This window comes from Lissotriton vulgaris, chromosome 6, assembly GCF_964263255.1.
Source record: "Lissotriton vulgaris chromosome 6, aLisVul1.2, whole genome shotgun sequence".
In the NCBI taxonomy this organism is placed as follows: domain Eukaryota; kingdom Metazoa; phylum Chordata; class Amphibia; order Caudata; family Salamandridae; genus Lissotriton; species Lissotriton vulgaris.
Genome location: NC_141694.1, coordinates 509,798,968 through 509,819,514, shown reverse-complemented (window position 1 = coordinate 509,819,514; position 20,547 = coordinate 509,798,968). Strand labels below are relative to the sequence as shown.

Genomic DNA, 20,547 nt, shown 5'->3' with positions numbered 1-20,547 from the left:
GTTTGTCTTTTTGTCAAATCTTGATCTACTTTCATTTTTTAATGTTTTTGCTGATTTCTGATCTCTATCAAATGTGTACTTGTCCCTCTGAGTTGCTGCTCGCATAAATCCCTTAAGGCAGGGTTGGGTCGATTTTGTGTGATGTTGAGGGGGCCTGCCAGATCATCTGCAGGCCGAAGGGCACAGTGCTAGGGAACAAGAACCTGCCTGTACTGGCAATCACGCCTTCCCAGCACCAATTTGCCTTTATGTGTTGTGTGTGGATACAAACAGAGCTCTCTCACTGTATTTTTATATGACATTGAAATAAAATACTCCAACTCTTTTCTTTGTGGTACTGTGTTTTGTTGAACGTTCTGCGCCTTGCTGGACTTTGTTGCAGACCCTCATTAGCTTCCCCAGATGCCTCGCAGGCATCACCTTAATGAGGAACAGAGCATCATTGGTTATGCCACGTTTTTCTGCAATGACACCTCTCTGGATGCCTGGTTAGTGAAAGGGCTCTAATTTTATGGCAACAATTTCACATATTTCTGAATCTCAGGGCGCTAAAGTTTACAGACAGCTGTGTTGATAACAGGGATATAGCTACTATTGGTGCAGCAAATACAGTTGCACGGGAGCACAGAGCCCATTGAACCCTGGTGATTGTTGTATTTTACTACCCCAGCAGGAGTCAAATGGGACATATTTCTTGCTTGCACTAGGGCCAATGGCATCTCTGCTACCCTGCCGGTTGATAAGTGCAACATCACATTCCAAATTCACAGATTCAGGAATAGTGGGCTTTGCTGCTCAAACCAATTTAGTTCCTCTTGTAATTCCAATGCAATGGCATCATTTTTAGTGTGAGTAAGCATGTGCACAGGTGCAAGTAGTGGATATTACAGGATGAAGGCACTCGTGGCTTTCCAAAAAGACTTTGCAGATAGTTTTATACACTGTAGAAGATTTAATCTGACCAGGGGAAGAGTAATTTCATTTTGAGGGCTGGAAAGGTGAAGTACCACTTCAAATGTGTAGGGCTGTACGGGAAGGGCAAAAATCTTCTACTTTGGACTTATGCATTTGAAGATGTACATTTGCTGAATTTCCCGTAAATGCTTATGCTTGTGATTATACCTGAAGAAGTATATTCAGAGGGGTGGTGGCATACAGGGATGAGGATGGTTCCACTCAAAAGCTGGGCAATCGTGATCAACAATCTTGCATTAGATCATTCAATAATAGAAGAGGCAACTGAACTGACAATACCTTTGGCCACATTAGATGAGTTGCAGGACCGAGACTCAATTCTAAGTGACTTTTTGACTTCAAAACCAAGATGAGTCCAGAGAGAACTATTCCAACCAAAACGAAGACAGAGGAATGCTAAGTGGTTCCCGGTTGACCAACTATTGTGATTCCTATTAAATCATTCAAATTGTGTCCTGCTATATCCACTTTTGAATCAGTCTATACAGGATAAGAATGGTATTTGTAACTTTAAACCATTATCTCAACTACCTTGTTCAGTTAAGGTAAAGAAAAAAGCACCTATGATCTTTAGGTAGTTGCTGACAAGTATGACCCCATCAGATCGGTATAGCTGGATTTGTCCTCACCGTCCATCACTGTGAACCAATTTGTCCTGCTGAAAACATTATATGATGCCGGAATCTATGACAAAGCACGCCACTGGTGCAATCATATATCCTAGGGAGATCCCAGATGATAGCTCTGTCCTCTATTAAATTAACTATGAAATAGCAAGGTTCAGCTCTTTCACCTCTCATTTTCAACAATTATGAGTGGCCCTTCGCACTAATATATGTGTGTATAATGGGTGCTACAAATACAGAGTAGCTAATTTTTTCCAGTAATAAATATAAATATGAATGACAACTCTGTTACATTTTGGTCTAGATGGCAGTCCACTTATTTAATTGGGAAGTAATTAAACATGATATGCTCTGACAAGAACAATCTGCTTCAAAATCATAGACGTAGGATATCTCTTCATGGGTTCAATGTAGCTTATCAATTGGAGCTTCCAAACAATCAAATAGCCACTTTTATCTAAAGCACAAAACATTGATATGAATCGGTAATAACCAAATCCAACACCTTGAAGATAGGATTAGATAGAGTGGCTGTAAATTGACAGAAAGAAGACTTTTACCTTTAATTTCAATTTGAAGGGAAACTTCAAATATTGAGTTCCTCATAACAGGTTCAGGGATACATTCCAGCCCCATCTGCAAACAGGAGTTTGCACAGGTGTTGGCAATGTGTGTTATGTGATCATATCACTCCCTCACAGTTTTGTTCCTGATAGATTATCAGGCATGGTAAACCCCTCATTTTATGCACATAACTGGCAACAAGAACACAACTAAAACCAATCGGTTGAATTTCTTCTACAGGAATATTCCTGTGGTGGAGGAAATTCAGCAGAAAGACTCTACTCTGTAGTTAAAGTATCTTCTAAAAACTCAAGGAATTCCAGTTCCCTTCAAACACTAAATGAAACAATTTGTCTGAAAATGGAATTCAAGTACACCAACCAAAATATTTTCTTTGCTGTTGTTGCTAGCCTTTCAGAATAGTATGCCAAGTAGGCAGCTACATCTTTCTTACATTATTGGGAAGTGTTATAAACAGTAAACAAAAAGTAGAGCCCAGTACATGTACCCTAACAAAACTTCCTCAAGAAAATTTTGTTTTTTAAATATTTGTCACCACTTTTAGGGCTGGCTTTAATAATATGTGGTATTCAACGGACTGCAATGCCTCTGGTCTTACTGAAGAAAACTTTCCAGAGAGTCAATATAGAGAGCAACCAGTAGCATCCCTATACTAGGCAGTACATAAGGTAAACAAAGAAGGGAATCAGTTCTTATAACCCACATAGAGTCTGCATTGTGGTCAATATTTTGAGGCCTCACCTTCCATTAGATCAAAGTGATCAAATATTTATTATCCATTTTAACCTTATACAATGGCATTTACTGAGTATCAGTGTCTGAAAAGTAGGGTTTACAAAAGTATGCTGCTTACTATGGTTATTATATGCTGCTGTTTTTGGACTTTACAAGCCTTCAATATGTATTGCAACTCTTTTTAGATATTTGCTAGCATTTTATCAGGGACATGTTGACTTTAAACTGACCATGATAAAAGCATCAGTACATTGAGACATTTTGAATTTACTACCCTTTTTAATTAATGTAGGAATATTTTTTAGTTAAGATTGTCATCTTTTGAAGGAAAATTGAAGTGCAACTGAAGGCCAGATTCTCAAAAGTAAACGTACACTTTTTTGTGCGTTTACAATTCGTTGCTATTCACAAAAGCCATTTTACTAGTAGTATCCTTATGACTGCGGGGTCTGCGCACATAAAAAAACGGCCCGTCCTATCTTTTCATGTGCGGAGACTCTGCAGTCGCAAATATACTACTAGTAAGATACCATTACGAATAGCAAACAATTGTAAACTTACATAAAAGTGTAAGTTCACTTTTATCAATCAGGCTTTAAATTCTTATCTCTAAGTCGCACAATATTATTAAGCCCATTTATTCGAAAGAAATATTATAGTAAGATTACCCTTAACAAGTCTGACATAAGTATCAATCTTATCTGTCGTTAGCAAACCTATCAGTCTATTGGGTGTTGATTTTCTATTAATAAATCCATTGGGGCAAAACAATATTTGTAAATGATAAAGTTGGACGATAATCTGCCAACAATATTATGGTTCCAAACCACTTATGAAACCAAATGTACTTTAACTTATTGCATGTACCTTGATTGGCAATATGTGTGAGTCCAATAATTTCACGCCCTGCTCAAAATGGGATAACATGCTAAGCAGGCATGGAAAAAGAGGCAGATTAGAAGATGCTGTAACTTAAGATTCTGTTTGCCTCAGAACATTGATGTTTACAGACCTAAATATCTGTGATATTTATGAGTGCTCACACAACACTTACCATTGTTATTTTCAGAATTCACACATTTAATATTAGGTCCACTATAGGGTATATTTTATTTACTGTTCATAACTTCACATCTACGTATCTTGAAGATATATATTTTGGCAAAGTACACAATAGTGGAGTTGTGTAAAATAAACTTATACTAACCTATCTATTCTTACCTTGTCAATATTTTGGTGCTCAATAGTTTGCCTACAATATTATGGTAGCAAAACATTTTGGAAAAGATATTCTGGTAGAATATCCCATATATCTCCAATATGTGAGTATTAACGTTGGAATAGATATTGTATGGGGAAATAATAGAGGAATCATAAATTGGCATAGGATATAATAAGTTAAGTAGATTCCTTTTGATAATAATCTTTGGGTTACAACAACTTGACTACACAAACACATTGAGTAGTGAAAACGATAATAGAAAGATAAATTATTAGTGTGTCAAAAAATCAAGTTAAAGGGCCTTATATAAATAATGAGTGGACCAACGAGATGCTATGTTAAACATTGCACTGAGTGGTCACGCCTTTTTCCTAACTGCATTTTTTTTCCCTTTCAAAACTGTAAGAATTTTTTTGGACCATTTAATGTGGATAACACATATATGTGCTAGACACTACACATATTCAAATTTCACTTCTCCAGATAAGCTTAAACTTTCGTACATTAGCTATACCAATTCATTTGTTTTGCCCAAGAGGCACATTTCACATGTGAATTTATTGCAATTGGTAATTTCAGAAAAGGTGCCTTCAGATAGGCATGTTAGATGTTTTGGTGCCATTTTCACTGCAAAACCGATCCTCTTTATTGACAAAAGCATGATCAACTTATTGGTCCTACCATGTTTCAGACAGTGGACTGCGTGAAACCAATGAGCGTGCACTCTATTTAATTGTAAGAAGCCTAACTTGATTGTTCATTATAATAATTACAAAAATACTTTAAAATGTGAAAGACTTTTTCCCCACAGTCAGTTTTTCTGTTTTTCTGGAATCCGACCACGTGGAAACCAACAAGTTGGGCTTTGCTGCTCTTTCACTACAGCAGGTACAGCCTAAGGTCTCTGCTGCATCAGGCCACTATACCTAAAAGGTTGGTGTTGAAACTTTCCATGTACTCATTTCTTTTATGAAGCACGCTCAGGCCAGTGGTGTTTGCCTTTGCATTAAATTTGTCCTGAGCAATTGGCACAATATTTTATAATGATATTCTTTATATATATATGCATTGACATGCATATATATATACATTGATTACATAAGTATTTTAACTATACTAATATCATTTGTGCATGGTTTATACTAAATTTCCATCTCAGCTCTCGCTAACAATGTAAATATAACAAACAGATAAGCCATTAAGTGTGAATTGTGAATTTATTTACTACATCTTAGCTGACTCGCACACAAGAAAGCACATACAAACACACATACACTCGCATAAGCCAATGCATGTACCTTTCAAATGTACAGCAACCCACACACAAACTTGTGTGCACAAACCCGCAGAGTGATGGCACAAACATACACCCTCACACTGCATGTCTTAAACCACAAAAAAGGGTACATCTGGTGTCTTGCTTGTAATACCAGTTCTAGTTCCGCAAGGAATGTCTGTTTGCAATTAGTTTCCTAACCTCTTTTGTTAGGGTCTCTAAATATTTGCATTTACCACCCACTTTGAGCGAGTTAGTAGATGTAAAATTGTGCATGTTTGGCATGATGATATACAAAGGAATGTCATTATAAAATATTTATGAAATGTCTGTCTTTAACGAACCGTGTACATGGAGACCTAAACCCACTGTAAAACTCTCAGAACTACCCATCTCATATGAACATGCATGATGCTGCAAAGTTCCTTTCATGCAAGCATATGTTCTCATGGCCTTTCAAGTTACCCATGTCAGCAACTCCTACACGTCTTCCTGGTTTTGTTTCAGTTATTTGTTCAGACTACAGGTGTTCTCTCTTTGTTTGCTGGAGGTATCAAAATAAATGTTCGTCATTATGCTCTGATATTGTCTTTTCCATTATTAACCTCTGTTTTGTGAAACCACATACAAGCATTTTGAAAGTAAAATGCTGTTTCCTGTATGGGGTATATGAACGAATGCTGCAAAAATGTTACTTTCCTACTGAAATACTATTTTGGAAGTTTTAAAGGTGCGAACAGAATGACAATTACCAAAAGATACTACCAAGAATCATGAAAGGCTCATATATCACTTTGTTTAAAATTACACCATTAACATTGGTGTCAATACCTTGCAGTATCTCAAATGTATACTTCTCTTAGCACATGCACACTTATGTATCCATATGTCTGTATGTGTTTACATGCATTGCTTTCCCATAAAAGAATGTAAAGGTTCACTCTCTGTATAATATTAATATATTTTTTGGCATTGTTTGTTTCTGGCTCAAATATATACCGATGGCTATATATACTGTATATCTATATAACAACTAGTTCATTTGGCAAAATATATTTTTTTGCACAGTAATTGCAAATTGCACAGAACTGCCAGTTGTTTTGTAAACATTTGCAGTGTGTAGTTAATACCTACATTAATAACATACACATGCATTGAAGTGCTCAAAATTATATATATGCAGTGAATAGAAACACAATATTAAATAAAACCCGATTATACCTGAATTAAACTACAGAAGTCAAAACAAAGCAAAATTATGTTTTTCATTACGTCAATCAGATCACCAGTCTCATTTAACAAGCCAACTTTAGCTATTTGTGTTTGGCTAGCCATTGTTTCTCAAAGTATCATGCCTAACAACTTTGTCAGCATGAAGAAGTTGCTAGGTTCAGCAGTTCGTAATGTATGCAAACACTTTCCTGTAATGGACTACAGTGTATACATTTGTTGATGTCTTGTGAGTAGGAGTGTTGTCTTTGTGTTTTGTCCTATAAAGTATTAATGTGAGCAGGTTCGATCTAGCATGTCTTGTACGGATTGCACCCAGCATGCTCACAAATCCCTTTCATTGTCATGTCAACCCTTTGCCCAGTGGGTCATTTTCTGCGAACTCGCTGTGCAACTACCCATGTTTGGATTTGTGTTCTATCTTGCTTGTTTCTGCTGGCCATTTTCGAATGACTCGGCAACTCAAGAAGCCAATGTTTTGTTGCGTCCTCTGTAACATGGTGTGTTGTGATATTGTCGAGCTTTTGTTTCATAACTGTTCCAACATACATGTCAGCATGCTTGTTGGAAACAAATTTATGCAAAGACAAGATTAGTAAGCTTTGTTTACCTTTATCATTTTATTTTTCAGTAATACTTTCTGATACTATATAAACACAATATTTTTACAAAATTCTTTTTTTTAGTTGATCCACCCTCAGATCTTAAATTTGAAATCATAAATGAAAACAGTGTTCGAATGTCATGGGAGCGACCTTCTGAACCCATAGAGGGCTACAAAATCACCATAGTTCCGACAACAGGTATGTTTATGAGTCATTATGTGACACAGCAATTTCAACATGTACGGTATTATGTCCTCATAATGAGGCTCCAGATTACAAACTCCCAGAGTATTTATTTGAGTTTATGATCACTTTTTCACACCTATACAGGTTCTTCATAATTGCCATTTAAAGCAGAAATTAAACTATTTAAGTGGCTTGTTTGCAAAACAATCACATCATGCAAATCACTGTTTTCATGCCAAATACATCAAATAATTTGCTGAATGGTTGAAAATGCACCCTAGTTTAACCAGAGAGCTGACCCTGGGTGCTTCCATTAGATATCTTGTTGGTAGCTCAATGGAATTTGCACATGTTCCTCCTCACCAGAGGTCATATTCCTGATGTTATTAAGCTATATTAATCCACAGGAATAATCGCAGCCTTTTGTAGCTTTTGAAGCTGATCTCGGTGAAATCCACAATCCCAGAAATAGGTCTACAACCATCGGAACTGATTTTAGGAAGTGTTGGTACTGAAACAGTTTTCACCACTTGACATGTGCTTGACACATCTCTGATTTATTGGTCGAAATGCTGCTATTCCTTGACTTCTGAAAGGGACCATGTGTTTTCAGTCTAGGGTACTTAAGGGATTGGTCATGATTTCGATGCCCTTTGCCTGAGACATGCTATAAAAAGTGCCTTTTTCAAGAATTTCGGATCTCAACTGATTTCAGATCTGCAACCACGAAACAGATGTTTCAAATAAAAGGGGAATGATCAAAAAATGTATGATCTGGTCCATCTTTCTTAACTGTGTATCTAGCGTAAAGTCTTCCATGGAAACATAATCATTCAGCATCGTAAAGATGATAGTATATCAAGGCCAAGGTAGAGCCTGAGGAAGTCACAAAACAGATCCCTGTGTTTAGACGAAAAGCTTTTTCTCAAGTGCAGTTTTCTTAGTCCTGGCACCTAAAAGTGATATCAGACACTTCAAAGACTTCTTTGCATGTTCTTGTATAATATCATCTTTTTTAGATCGTTGTGTATTACTTGATTTCATGTCTTTCTTTTTTATTTTGTGACAGATGGGCCCACTAAAGAATTAAATCTCCCATATACAGCTACCCAAACTGTATTAACAGAGCTCATACCAGATGTAGAATACGTTGTGACAATAATTTCATTTGATGACGTAGAAGAAAGTTTACCTGTCTATGGCCAACTTACAAGTAAGTGTGCATAGAAAACTTTGGGTGGCTTTGTAATATAATTTATAATTCACTTGTTTGGATACATTAAAAGTGCAGCGATATCTGTGTATGTACAAAAACTCAGACTAGCATGGTTTTTGCCTTATCTGAGTTTTTAATCTTTTTTGTTACTGCCATGCTTAATAGAGTGACTTTTACATTTACCTGGGGACGCATCAATTTAATCATAAACCATATTATTGCCAATAGCATCATTGTGCTAGAACTGATTAAAAACTCCCTTCAATCCGCAAACACACATTAGAAAAACAGATATTGCACAGAGAAGATAGACTGGAAATAGGCATATATACAGGCAAAGGCCAGGTTTTGAACTGCTTGTAAAATATGGTTTGCTGAGATTAGTGGATGAATCTAGGATTCCCGCTACAGTGGTCAAGACCCAATGTTGAAGATGGCACATGCCTCACGAGTGGCTGCACCCAAGAGCCATTAGAAAGAGGATAAATTGAGTTGTGGATAGAGGTTGGCAGGATGTGCCGTTTTTAATTATTCGTTCCAACAGTGAATTCACATGCAAAAACAGCCTACACGTGTTTCGCCTGATGACCAATTGGCCGAGGACTTTTTCAAGGCAAGGTGTCTTGTTTGCGGTCCTATAACCGAATTTGTTGTAGCGACATGGTCTCTGCAGTGCCAGGAACAGGCATTGCCAATCTTGCAAAAACACGTGTCAGCGTTTTTTTCTTGTAATTTCACTGTTGGAACGAATAATTAAAAACGATATATCCTGCCAGTCAAGCACAAAGGAACATGTGTTTTGCAAATTGTTATTCCTTTCATTACATTTGATTAACAGACATAGACCTCCACCCACGACTCAAATTATGCTTGTAAAATGTGATTTGGTGATCAAGCAGTCAGCTATCCAATGGGAGCTCATTTCAAAGAGATGGGCCTGGGTCTCTGAGTGCTCTGCTCTAGACAGTGATTTCCTACAGCTAGATGCAGAGAGAAGTGCAAGGGAGCTACAAATCATGCAATGAGCAGGAACATAAAGAGTGGATAATATCAGAGAGAAATTCCAAGCCAACCCTATTCGTTGCACAGTGCACCAAACAAGGAATCTTAAATGAAGTCCACTGGAAAAGGCATTCATTTTGCAATCAGAACTATTGTTGTGTGTTTACCCTTGTTAGAACCGGGGTCTCTAGTTGGCAGGGGTACGCACCCTAGTCCAAGTAGGGACCACCGCTTCCGACCTGGTAGCTTGGCGCAGAGCAGCAAAGGCGTAACTTCAGAGGCAATGTATAAAGTATTTGTGCAACACACAACGGCGAGGATACAGTAAGAACACTCACAAAAAAAAGAGACACCACACCAGTTGTTTATAAAAATATAAAATCGCTTTATCTCAAAGTTATGCAAGGTCCACTATTGGTAAAATCAATACTCAGGTCAATCCAGTTCCAGGTAGGATCAAACTAAACCCAGTTCCTAGGCAAGCTCACCACTCCCAATTCCACCTTGCATGCTCGTCTCTGTAATGTCGCTAAGTGTTCTCTTATGGCAACCAATTCACTTCCGCAATGCTCTTATGGCAAAAAGTTCACTTTAGGTAGGCTCTGATGGCCAACATTCACTGTAGGAACGTTCTTATGGCAAAAGTTCTCTGGTAGCCTTATATGTGCGCCTCGCAAAGAAATGATGCTCCCAGCAGAGGAAGTGCAGCTGGTAGTGCTAAAACTGGCCCATTCAGATCGATAGTCTGCCCGGCCCACAACTAAATGGAAATAACCCCTGCAGGAGATGGAGGCAGCCCACTTCTTTACAGACACTGTCTCGGCTCCTCGAAGTGTCCCCAAACCCAGCAAGCACAATCTAAAGCCGGGCGAGTTCAAGTGAGTCAGACCCCAACCTGGGTAAATGAAGGCAGTCCCCGCGGTCCTCTATTGATTGAGGCAGTTCCGGTCAGCTCGGGCAGTCCTCGCCGCCTACACGGCCTCCAACCCACAGCCTGCCCAGGTAGTTTAGCAGACAAAACCCTAGCGCTTCCGCTAGGTTGTTACCTGTGGCTTCGGAGCAAGGCCGGCACCGTCGTGGAGCTCCTCTCTTCCCTGGGGCACTTGGACCGTGTTGCAGCTGATCCGAAGGGGAGCGAGGGAAGCCCTTTGCCTGTTTCCAAAGCGGCCTTGCTACCGGGACAAGCCCCTCATTGCCGGGCAACACCCCACGCCGGTAACCAATCCCAGCGCGGCCCCTCTCTGATGTCAGAGGGGCTGTGCAGAGGCTTCCTGAGACTCCCGGGCCGTGGCGGTGATATCGGGGGGGGAGTCTCTGAGGCAGTCCTGGTGTGCTTTTCTCCCGGGCTGATTTCAGGAGCGTTTCTAGCAGGTTTGCCCTGGCGCCTGCGGCGGTGATCCAAACGGTGATTCTGGTGCACTTTTCACCCAAATCCCGGCGCGGAAATTTCTACCCAAAGCGCCTCGCCTTCACAGCGCTTGGGTTACGGTTGCGGCAGCGCTTACCATTCACAGCGTTTCGGAGACATTAAGGGTCCAAGGCGCACAGCGCTCTTTGACAGCAGCGCTTTGAGTCACAGCACAGCGCTTCTCCCCCACAGTGCCTCGTAGCTCATTCAGGGTCCCCAGGCGGCGACGGTAATTACAGGGGCATAGTGCTTCAGTTCTCCCCCCAGTGTTAGGCAATGCAGTCAGTGTCTTCCAACAACTGCAATGATTTCGGGGTGTAGGAAGTGGTCTCCCACACCCAGTGCTGCAGGGACTGGGTTCAGGGTGCAGAGGTTGTTCAGAAGCGCAGAGGGAGTCCTTCTGGATGTTGTGGAGACACTCCTGGGATGTTATGTCCAGTCTCCTCTTGGCAGGGCCAGATCAGCAGGCAGTAGGGCAGCTCAAGCACCACAGGGCAGCAGTTCCTAGGAACAGTCAACTCCAGCAGAGTGGCAATCCTCCTAGCGCAGCAGTCTGTACTCCAGCAGAGTTTCTTCTTAGTCCAGGGTGTAACAAGAACGTGAGGCCAGGACCCTCCTTTATATATCTTTTTAGTCTAGGGACTAGAAAGTGGTGGAAGTCTCCGGAAGGGTCTGGGGGCAGGGGTTTCTGGAAGAGTCACGGGAGTTCTGGTATGTTCCCTGCCTTCCCTGACCTAGCTGTCACAGTGACGAGAGACAGGCCGTTAAGGCTACCGTGGGCAGCCCATCACAGCTCATCCCAGGGAAGAAGGTGTGAATCACCACTCCCACCTCCCAACCCAGGCAGGCTATCAGTATGCAGAAGGGAGGGGGGAGTCTGCAGCCTAATCTAAGTGTAGGCCGGAAAAGGTCCACTTTATAAAAGTGGGATCCCTAGCGTAGTAATGCCCAAACCCTATATATCATTGGAAAGGGTTCCCCACCCCGAGTCCAACAAGATCAAACATGACAGACTTATTAGGTCCCTGTCAGAAGTTAACCCATAAGGAGAGGTTCCCAATATTAGCCTATGGAGGATTAGCCTTACTGCAGTAGCAGTGGCTTGTGGCAGATATGCCAGCCTCACAAGGTTTTTAGGGGAGAGCACCCGCACCTCAGCACTGTTTAGCAGTGGTGAGGCGCCCAGAGTCCTAAGTCCAACAAAATGTAAGGTCAAAATGGGAGGCAAAAAGGGCAAAAATGTAGGGGAGACCACCCTAAGGCTGACAGGTCTAACTACCCTTTTATAAATGTGCATGGTGTTTCAGGAGGGCAGGGGATCATCTATAAATATAACTCCCAAATTAGCTCCTTCTTGCTCTAAATTGGTCATAATTCCATACAAAGTGGTATTTCTCAAACAAAAGGAACCACCCAGTAAGATATTTCCTTAAAAAGACACTCTTCTATACAATTTATTTTAATAAGTATTGTCGTGTCATCAAATTCCCATTCGGTGGGGCAAGACCTAGATATATGCATATCTGTATAACTCCAATTTTTATTGGAATTGGCTGTATGAAGGGTCCTATGTGCTGGATTATTCTATCTTGTGTGAGTAGTGCTGCATTCAATAATAAATTATACGACTCATACAAACTATCTCATTGAGTTGGGGTGGATTGGATGGTCATGAATTTGATCCAATTTTCCATAAAATGCTCAATGAAAGATTATGAGCAAGGACATTGTGAGTTTTGCAGTGCACACAGCTGTCCTTATTAGTGCCCCAGAGTTGTATAATGTCTTCAGTATTTACTAACACATATCTAAATCTTCTGTGAGATTCTAGTGCCCGGAAACCCTCGCGTGTGATTAGCCATGCTTTCTAAAGCCCGATTGATTGATTGAGTCTATAGCTAGTCCACACATCAACACTAAAAAGATGTGCGCTTTTGTATCACAAAATAAAAACAGTAGTGCCTGGGGTGATCCGTTTGAATGTCTGCCTATATAGTTTTGAATTATAAAGGATGAGTTGGATTATAAAATAAAATATAATTATATGGGCATGCCCTTTTTAATGCAGCGGAACAAAACCCTAATCAATCTTCTGCTCAAGGCAATAAAAATTAAAAACAGTATTCCAGTTTTGTCTTCATCCTCTAATTTCTTAGGTTTTACCACAGACAGATAACACAACTGAACTTCATTGCAACACCTTCCTATATTTGCAATGAATCAGATCAAATCAATGTATTTCATCACTGGGTCATGGTAGATTAGATTATGCAAATGTCATTCTAGAAGCCCTCTCAAAACCTACCCTATAACCTATCAGCAGAGGGCGAGGTTAATCTCATTGTTCTGCACATTTACTTATATGACTACTTTCTTGCCTTACTTGTATCTTGAATAGTCCATTCCTCAATAAAGTCCCCAATAAAGACGGTCAATGTCCGTGTTCCACTTTGAAGAAATGGGTCTCAATTGAGGGATCTAGGCTTCATATCTAATTTCCAAGTCAGCTCTTTTCTGTGACTTAGATATCGAAGACTTCTTTCTCTCAGTTTCTGGTTGTGATTAAATACAAATTCAACTATGTTCTTTTGCAACATATTGTCTACACAACTGGCAAGAACAATATCGTACAATTGCAATAGAATACCTCCCCTAGGTAAAAAAAATTAGACAAGGTTTAAGTTGTTACTTAATCATTGCGTGGGTGGGTATGATATGAGTAGGAACAGATAGAAGATCAATCATTTTGCACATCTTCCGTTTTGTCAGCGATTTTTCCATTTTGCTGCAAGTTTTTAATGTGATATTAATTAGCTGAAATAGAAAAAGTTAAATAAGACACTTAAAGGCAAAATCTTTTTAATTTTAAGTCTCACATTTCACACAGTTTTCCATAATGTTTAAAAGTCAAAATGAGTATTTTTACTGCACATTTTCAAGTTAGCGAGATAGCTCAGTAATTTAGGGGGTGTGGCAGTACCTGTTTTCCTTCCACATCTTTAGCCTTCGAAGGTGAAGGTAGCTTGACTTTCGAACAAATAACTGCCTATATATATATATATATATATATATATATATATATATATATATATATATTTTACCAGCTTTTTGTTTATCTTGATGGTATATGCAGACTCCATTACTTTTGTATTTTCTTTTTTCATTCAGTTCAGACAGGAGGCCCACTGAGACCTGGTGATAGAACATCTGGTGAAACTGACTTACCAAGTAAGTATATATTTATTGACACTAAGATTTTGACCACCTCTTCACCCAAGTATTTTCAATGCACAGAAAAAAAACCCGCCGATCCACAAAGATAGAGGGATGATAACCAGAAAAGTGAAAGTTTTCAACTTTAATGTTGATATAAGAAGATTGAGTGGTAGATACATTTTTAGTTTTTTTCAAATGCAACTTGGACACTGAGTTAATGTCCTGGAGGGAGGCGTTGCGGGATCAGCAGTGAATACCATGGTAACAAGAAAAATGCAAAGTGATGGGAGTAATTAAATTAGAAGTGGTTGTTCTAAAGTAATTCAAGGAATGGTAAGACAAGATAGATGAATGACTCCTTGCTTTTAGTTATTTCCAATGGCTAAGCTTCTAGCTTCCCAGTATTTCTGTAATAATAATGTGAGTTTAACCAGTACAACAAACATTGAATACATTACAATACAGGTGTAATCATACTTGAGTTAACATAATACATTCAAGTATTTTTCCTTTTACATTAACATTAACACAGCAATATTGCATTAAGAAAAATGACTTCTGTTATCAGTATAGGTTGCCCATCATATTATTCGTCAAATAATATGGTATCTTGGTCCTTTCCTAGACATTTGTTCTCAAAGCATTTCTGTTATGTTTTCTGGTGACTCCAAGCAAAATTACAAAGTACCGTATTCTCATGTATGTAAAAAAAAACGAACCTTGGCTCTTTTGTTTTGCAAAACACAGGAAATGTAACACATTCCAAATGCTACTGCAATAGAGGAAACTTAGTTAATGTGTTGACTAAATTCAAATTCATGTGATCTATTGGTTTAGATCCATGGAGATGTGGTATTGTAACAGTGTGTAAACTGTTCAATAAATGTTGTTGCATTAAAAGGCGCTAAGATGCTTTTTGAATTCTACTTGAGGACTCATTGAGACAAATTTGAAAGATCAGGCTGCAGGATTCAATACCTTGATTGAGAATGATGGCTGGCCGCTATATCAGTCACAACCAAGATCTATTCAATGAATGTGCTTTCAGTACTAATTTACCAATTCATACTTATGCAGGATACATGGTTATGTTTAGGACACCTTACTGCATAAAGACAATCCTTTGAGGAGTTTTTCTCCTTCTAATTGGCTGCAAAATGCAGCACACATAGAAAGAGGAAATAACAAGGACAAATTAAGGTATTTCTCCTCTTTGTCGTCTCTTGGTAAGGCACAACCTTTTGGCGCATTTCCAGGTTTACAAGTTTTGTAAAATCCATGGTTGGATACAGAGGGACACCCATGCTCCACCCATGAAATGCATCTACAATGCAGAGTATCGCAAGGCAAGGTAGGGATCTCACTTGCAAGGGCAACGTATGTATGTATGTATGTGTGTTCTTATATAGCGCTCGACTTACCCTTGGGCATCTCAGCGCTTGCATTGGGAACCCGTCCTGGCTTTTTCCCTGTGAGATAACACGTACTGGGCATCCCCAAGGTGAAAGCCAGGCATCCCGCCGCGGGGGGGGGGCATAGTGGAAATTAAGCAAGCTATTACCCAGAGTTGCAGAGTGTAAACCCGTGATTCGAGTAGGCACCGAAGTGAGAATTATTGAGTCCATGGACACTTGGGCTCAGACCCTTCCGCGTCGGGAATTGAACCCTGGTCCCGTTCAGGGTCTGACCTCTGCTTCAGGGAATGCCTCCTCTAACCAGTAAGCCACACAGAAGGACTTTGTAAATCTGGCCAGTAGGCACACTTTTCAAGCACACACATAACACATGTTCATAAAAAACAGGCCTTGCTGCAGTTCTCAGGCAGGATATGTGATCTCTTGATAAAGGGTGTAAGTGTATCTGTAGTCTATTATTACAGAGCATCCACATGAGACGGTTTCAGTATTATGAATCCCTGTATGTGATGTCCATGTAAGTTACATACCTGATCACTCATTAATGATTAGTAATATTCCCAGGGTTACCAGTGAAACAGAGTTACGTTTCATGATTTTATAGAACTGCATGTCTAATTCAGGTCTCGTGACTCTTTAGCAGTCCATCTCAGTTAGAAGAGTTCTGCTTGGGACGTTTAGCTCCTCATGTTTTAACGGGTCTGTAGGCTTGTTGTTTTATTTCCTTCATTGTCATCCTTGTAGTGCTCTCCTGTGCTCCCACTGTGCTCTCACGGCCCAAGAGAAGAATGAGTCAAATGTTCATTCTGTATAATCCCCCCATCTCCGGTTAATTCCACAGCACTCTGATTTATAGAAGGCACTAAAGCACTAAAGCTGGGAATTCATGGCACTGCTTAACCTTTGCCCCTGCACTTTTTTGACCCTGCTGTGAGATTGAATTCTTGACCTACTTCTAATGGCACACTTTATGAACTTCTCACCCTGTGGTTTGAATGATGCAAGGGAAGGGAATATACTTGTCTGCTTCTAAATGAATATCACAAAAACACATGCCAACACACTAACAGGGCGCCCTCCTGCACCCCCCCCCCCTTTACTCTTCTCCTGGTTCTTTGTTTCTTTTTATTTTTTCATACCAGGATCACTAATTCTTTTTGGCTATCGTTCATTGTCTTTTTTGCATGTCTCCTATTCATCTTATATTTGTCACTACCTCTTCTAATCTCAGTCCGTTTCTTACTCTCTTGGAAAATTGAATGCTTCACTTTCCTCGCCTTTTCTCTTACTTCCTCTTTATTTATGTCCCGATTTATTTGCTCTGGTTCCTTCTCACTGTTGAGGGCCCCTGCATCTCCGTAGCATCAACATGTCTACCGCGCATTGCATGACAGCCGAGAGTTTTCTAAAACCAAAAATTCCAATAGAACAAGCATTTACAATGCAACGGTTTCGCCTTCGGAAAAGTTAGAGCTATTGGCATCGTAAATGACAAACTTTTTATTTATGTGTTGGTTTTGAAAACAGATAAATATATGGCATTGTCATTTACAATGCCAATAGCTTACTCTGTCGCAGATGCGAGACGTATTGCATTTGCACACACACACACCCACACAAGAGCCCCACACACACACAAGAGCCCCCCACACACACACGAGGCCCACACACACACCACACAAGAGCCCCCTACACAGACCACACAAGAGCCCCCCCACACACCACACAAGAGCCCCCCCCACACACACACGCAAGAGCCCCCCCACACACACGCAAGAGCCCCCCCCCCACACACACACACGCAAGAGCCCCCCACACACACGCAAGAGCCCCCCACACATGCAATAGACCCCCACACACGCAAAAGCCCCCACACACGCAAAAGCCCCCACACACGCAAGAGCCCCCCACAGACACAAGAGCCCCCCACGCACACGCAAGATTCCCCCACACGCAAGAGCCCCCCACACACACGCAAGAGCCCCCCACACACACAAGAGCCCCCCACACACAAGAGCCCCCCACACACAAGAGCCCCCCACACACAAGAGCCCCCCACACACAAGAGCCCCCCACACACAAGAGCCCCCCACACACACGCAAAGAGCTCCCCAAACACACGCACAGAGCCCTACGCTCCATTTGCATCAGGTGTGAGGCTCCTGACTGCTGACAGCCAGGAGACTCCAACAAAAGGAGGCTTATGACCTGCTATAGGCATTGTAAATGACAATGCCATTTATTTATGTTTTAAAAACAAAAGCATAAATAAAAATAATGTCATGAGCAATGCCAATAGCTCTAACTTTAAGAATGCCGAGACCATTGCATTGTAAATGCTTGTTCCCTTTTGGCGGCATCTATGTAATTGGTACACAAGCTCCTCCCGCTGCCAGTATTAGAATAAACCCTGTGGATTGAATGGGCATGAAGTCTCATCTCTCCTTTCACCTACCTGACCTTGTGTGATTTGAATGTAGGGGCGCTGTATTGTACAACGCTTAAAACCCCAATATTCCTAATCTGGCGCTTTTCAAAACCACCAGACACAATGAACGCACCTGAACGCCTTGAAGTGAACCACTTTGCAGGATGAGCTATGAAGGAACTTGATCCCGTCACCGGGAGGAGGATGTATGGTCAATCGGGATGCCCTATGGTCCAGGTTTGGCACGTTCCAGGAATGGAAGTCCATCACTACAGCGCTGTCATCAGGGACATTTTAAGGATTTTGGGGGCTCTGGGCCAAACGTATTTTTGGGGACCCTGTTTGGAACATCTTGGATTTATGATCCAGTTTCAGGTAGTTCGTGCCCTCTTTGGCCAGATCACTGACAGTGCACAGGGGCACTCGTCCAAATTCAAAATGTGTGTTTATATGTAATATTCGGAGACAGTGAGGTGTATTTAGAATATCGTAACATAGCAGCAGCTCACACATAAGAGGGTGCAGTGGGTTCGGTTTCACATCTCAGGGGGTTCAGTGGTACTGATCCCCCACGAGCTCCAGGGAATTGTGGGTCCCAGGCTTCCTTAAGTAGTCTTCAGGCTTATGGACCGATAGCATGAGGGAGTCTCCGAGACACAGAGGGTGAAAGCGAATGAGAGCAAAAGAGTGAGGAAGAGAGGTAGGGAGAGAGGGGGTACGGAGAGTGTGAGGGAAGAAGAGAGGAAGGGAGGGGGGCAGGGGAGAGAGGGAGGGGCGGAGGGAGAGAGGGAGAGATGGAGAGAGGGGGAGAGGGGGAGAGAGAGAGAGGGAGGGAGAGAGGGAGAGCGAGAGGGAGAGAGGGGGTACAGAGAGGGGGGTACGGAGAGTGTGAGGGAGGAAGAGAGGAAGGGAGGCAGGGGGGAGAGAGGCAGGGAGAGAGGGAGGGAGAGACGGAAGGGGGGAGGTAGAGGGAGAGATGGAGAGAGGGAGGGAGGGAGAGAGAGACGAGGGAGGGAGAGAGAGAGGGACGGGGGAGAGAGGAAGGCAGCGAGGGGGAGAGAGGGAGGCAGCGAGGGAGAGAGAGGGAGGGACAGAGAGGGAGGGGGCGGGACAGAGAGGGAGGGAGAGAGGAAGGCAGGGAGGGAGAGAGGGATGGACGGAGGAAGGTAGAGAGACGAAGGGTGGTAGAGAGAGGGACGGACGGAGAGAGGGAGGGATGGAGAGAGGTAGTGAGGGAGAGAGGGAGTGAGGTGGGGTGGGAGGTGGAGAGGGAGGGAGGTGTTGAGAGAGGGGGACTGGAGAGAGGAATGGAAGAAAAGAGGGACGGAGGGAGGAAAGGAGGGAGGGAGGGGAGGGAGAGGGAGGGAGGAAGAAAGGGAGCGAGAGAGGAAAGGAGGGAGGGATGATGAGTAGGAGGGACAAAGAGAGGCAGGGAGGGAGGCTGGGAGGGAGAGAGGAAGGAGGGAGGGAGAGAGAGGGGGAGACGAAGGGAGGGAAGAAAAGAGTTAGGGAGGGAGAGGAAGGGATGGAGAGAGAGTAAGAAAAAGAAAGAAGGAGAAATAGCAATGAAGTGAGAGGGGAGATAAAGTGAGAACGAAAAAAAGAACAAGAGCTAAAGAGAAAGGAGAAAAAGCAGAATGGAAAGGGGTGAGAGTAAGAGAGAGAGAGACACACATGTAGAGCAGGAGCGAGACAATGTGAGAGACCGAAAGAGAGGGAGCACGAGAGCGAGCGAGCAGGAAACAGGCAAAATAAGAGAGATGAAGAGCTAGAGAGGGAGAGAAGAGACGCAGAGAGAGGGGAGTAGACTCTGTGTACCTTGTGAGAGAGAGGGGCAAGTAGACGTCACCAACAGCAGAGCTGACGCTCCCCCCTGGGTCGGTAGGTACTCATACGGGTCAGCGTGAGAGGCACAGCCTTGCAAGCGCTATGTTACACAGTCTAACTAACTACAAAACAAAGCGCTATGTTACAAAGTCCAACTAAATACAAAACAAAGCGCTATGTTACATGGTCTAACTAAATACAAAAGTAAGCGCTATGTTACACAATCTAATTAAATAAAAAACAAAGCGTTATGTTACACAGTCTAGCCAAATAAGAAACAAAGCGCTATGTTACAAAGTTCAACTACATACACAACAAAGCGCTATGTTACACACTCTAGCCAAAGTCAAAACAAATTGTTTAAGGAAAACGAATCTGACATTAAAATCACCCGTGAAAAAGAGAAAGGAATGCTAAGAAAGGGTCCGACCAGAAATGCAGTTTAAGCTAGACCCCCCACGAAGCACTGACATTTCACAATAGCACTGACTGTAAGAAAGGGAGCGAGAGAGGAAAGGAGGGAGGGATGATGAGTAGGAGGGACAAAGAGAGGCAGGGAGGGAGGCTGGGAGGGAGAGAGGAAGGAGGGAGGGAG

The 20,547-nt window shown here is 41.8% G+C and overlaps 1 protein-coding gene across 2 annotated transcripts in view; it reads left to right on the top strand.

Moving 5' to 3' along the window:
- COL12A1 (collagen type XII alpha 1 chain) overlaps positions 1-20,547 on the top strand; it is a 358,581-nt gene that overhangs the window by 13,525 nt on the left and 324,509 nt on the right. Inside the window, exons 3-5 of one of the 2 annotated variants that reach the window (XM_086926512.1) lie at positions 7,336-7,452; positions 8,510-8,653; positions 14,235-14,294. The exons of the other annotated variant lie outside the window; for it this stretch is intronic. Coding sequence (XP_086782638.1) covers positions 7,336-7,452; positions 8,510-8,653; positions 14,235-14,294 — 321 coding nt within the window. The remainder of the gene's footprint in view (positions 1-7,335; positions 7,453-8,509; positions 8,654-14,234; positions 14,295-20,547) is intronic. 2 annotated transcript variants of the gene reach the window in all.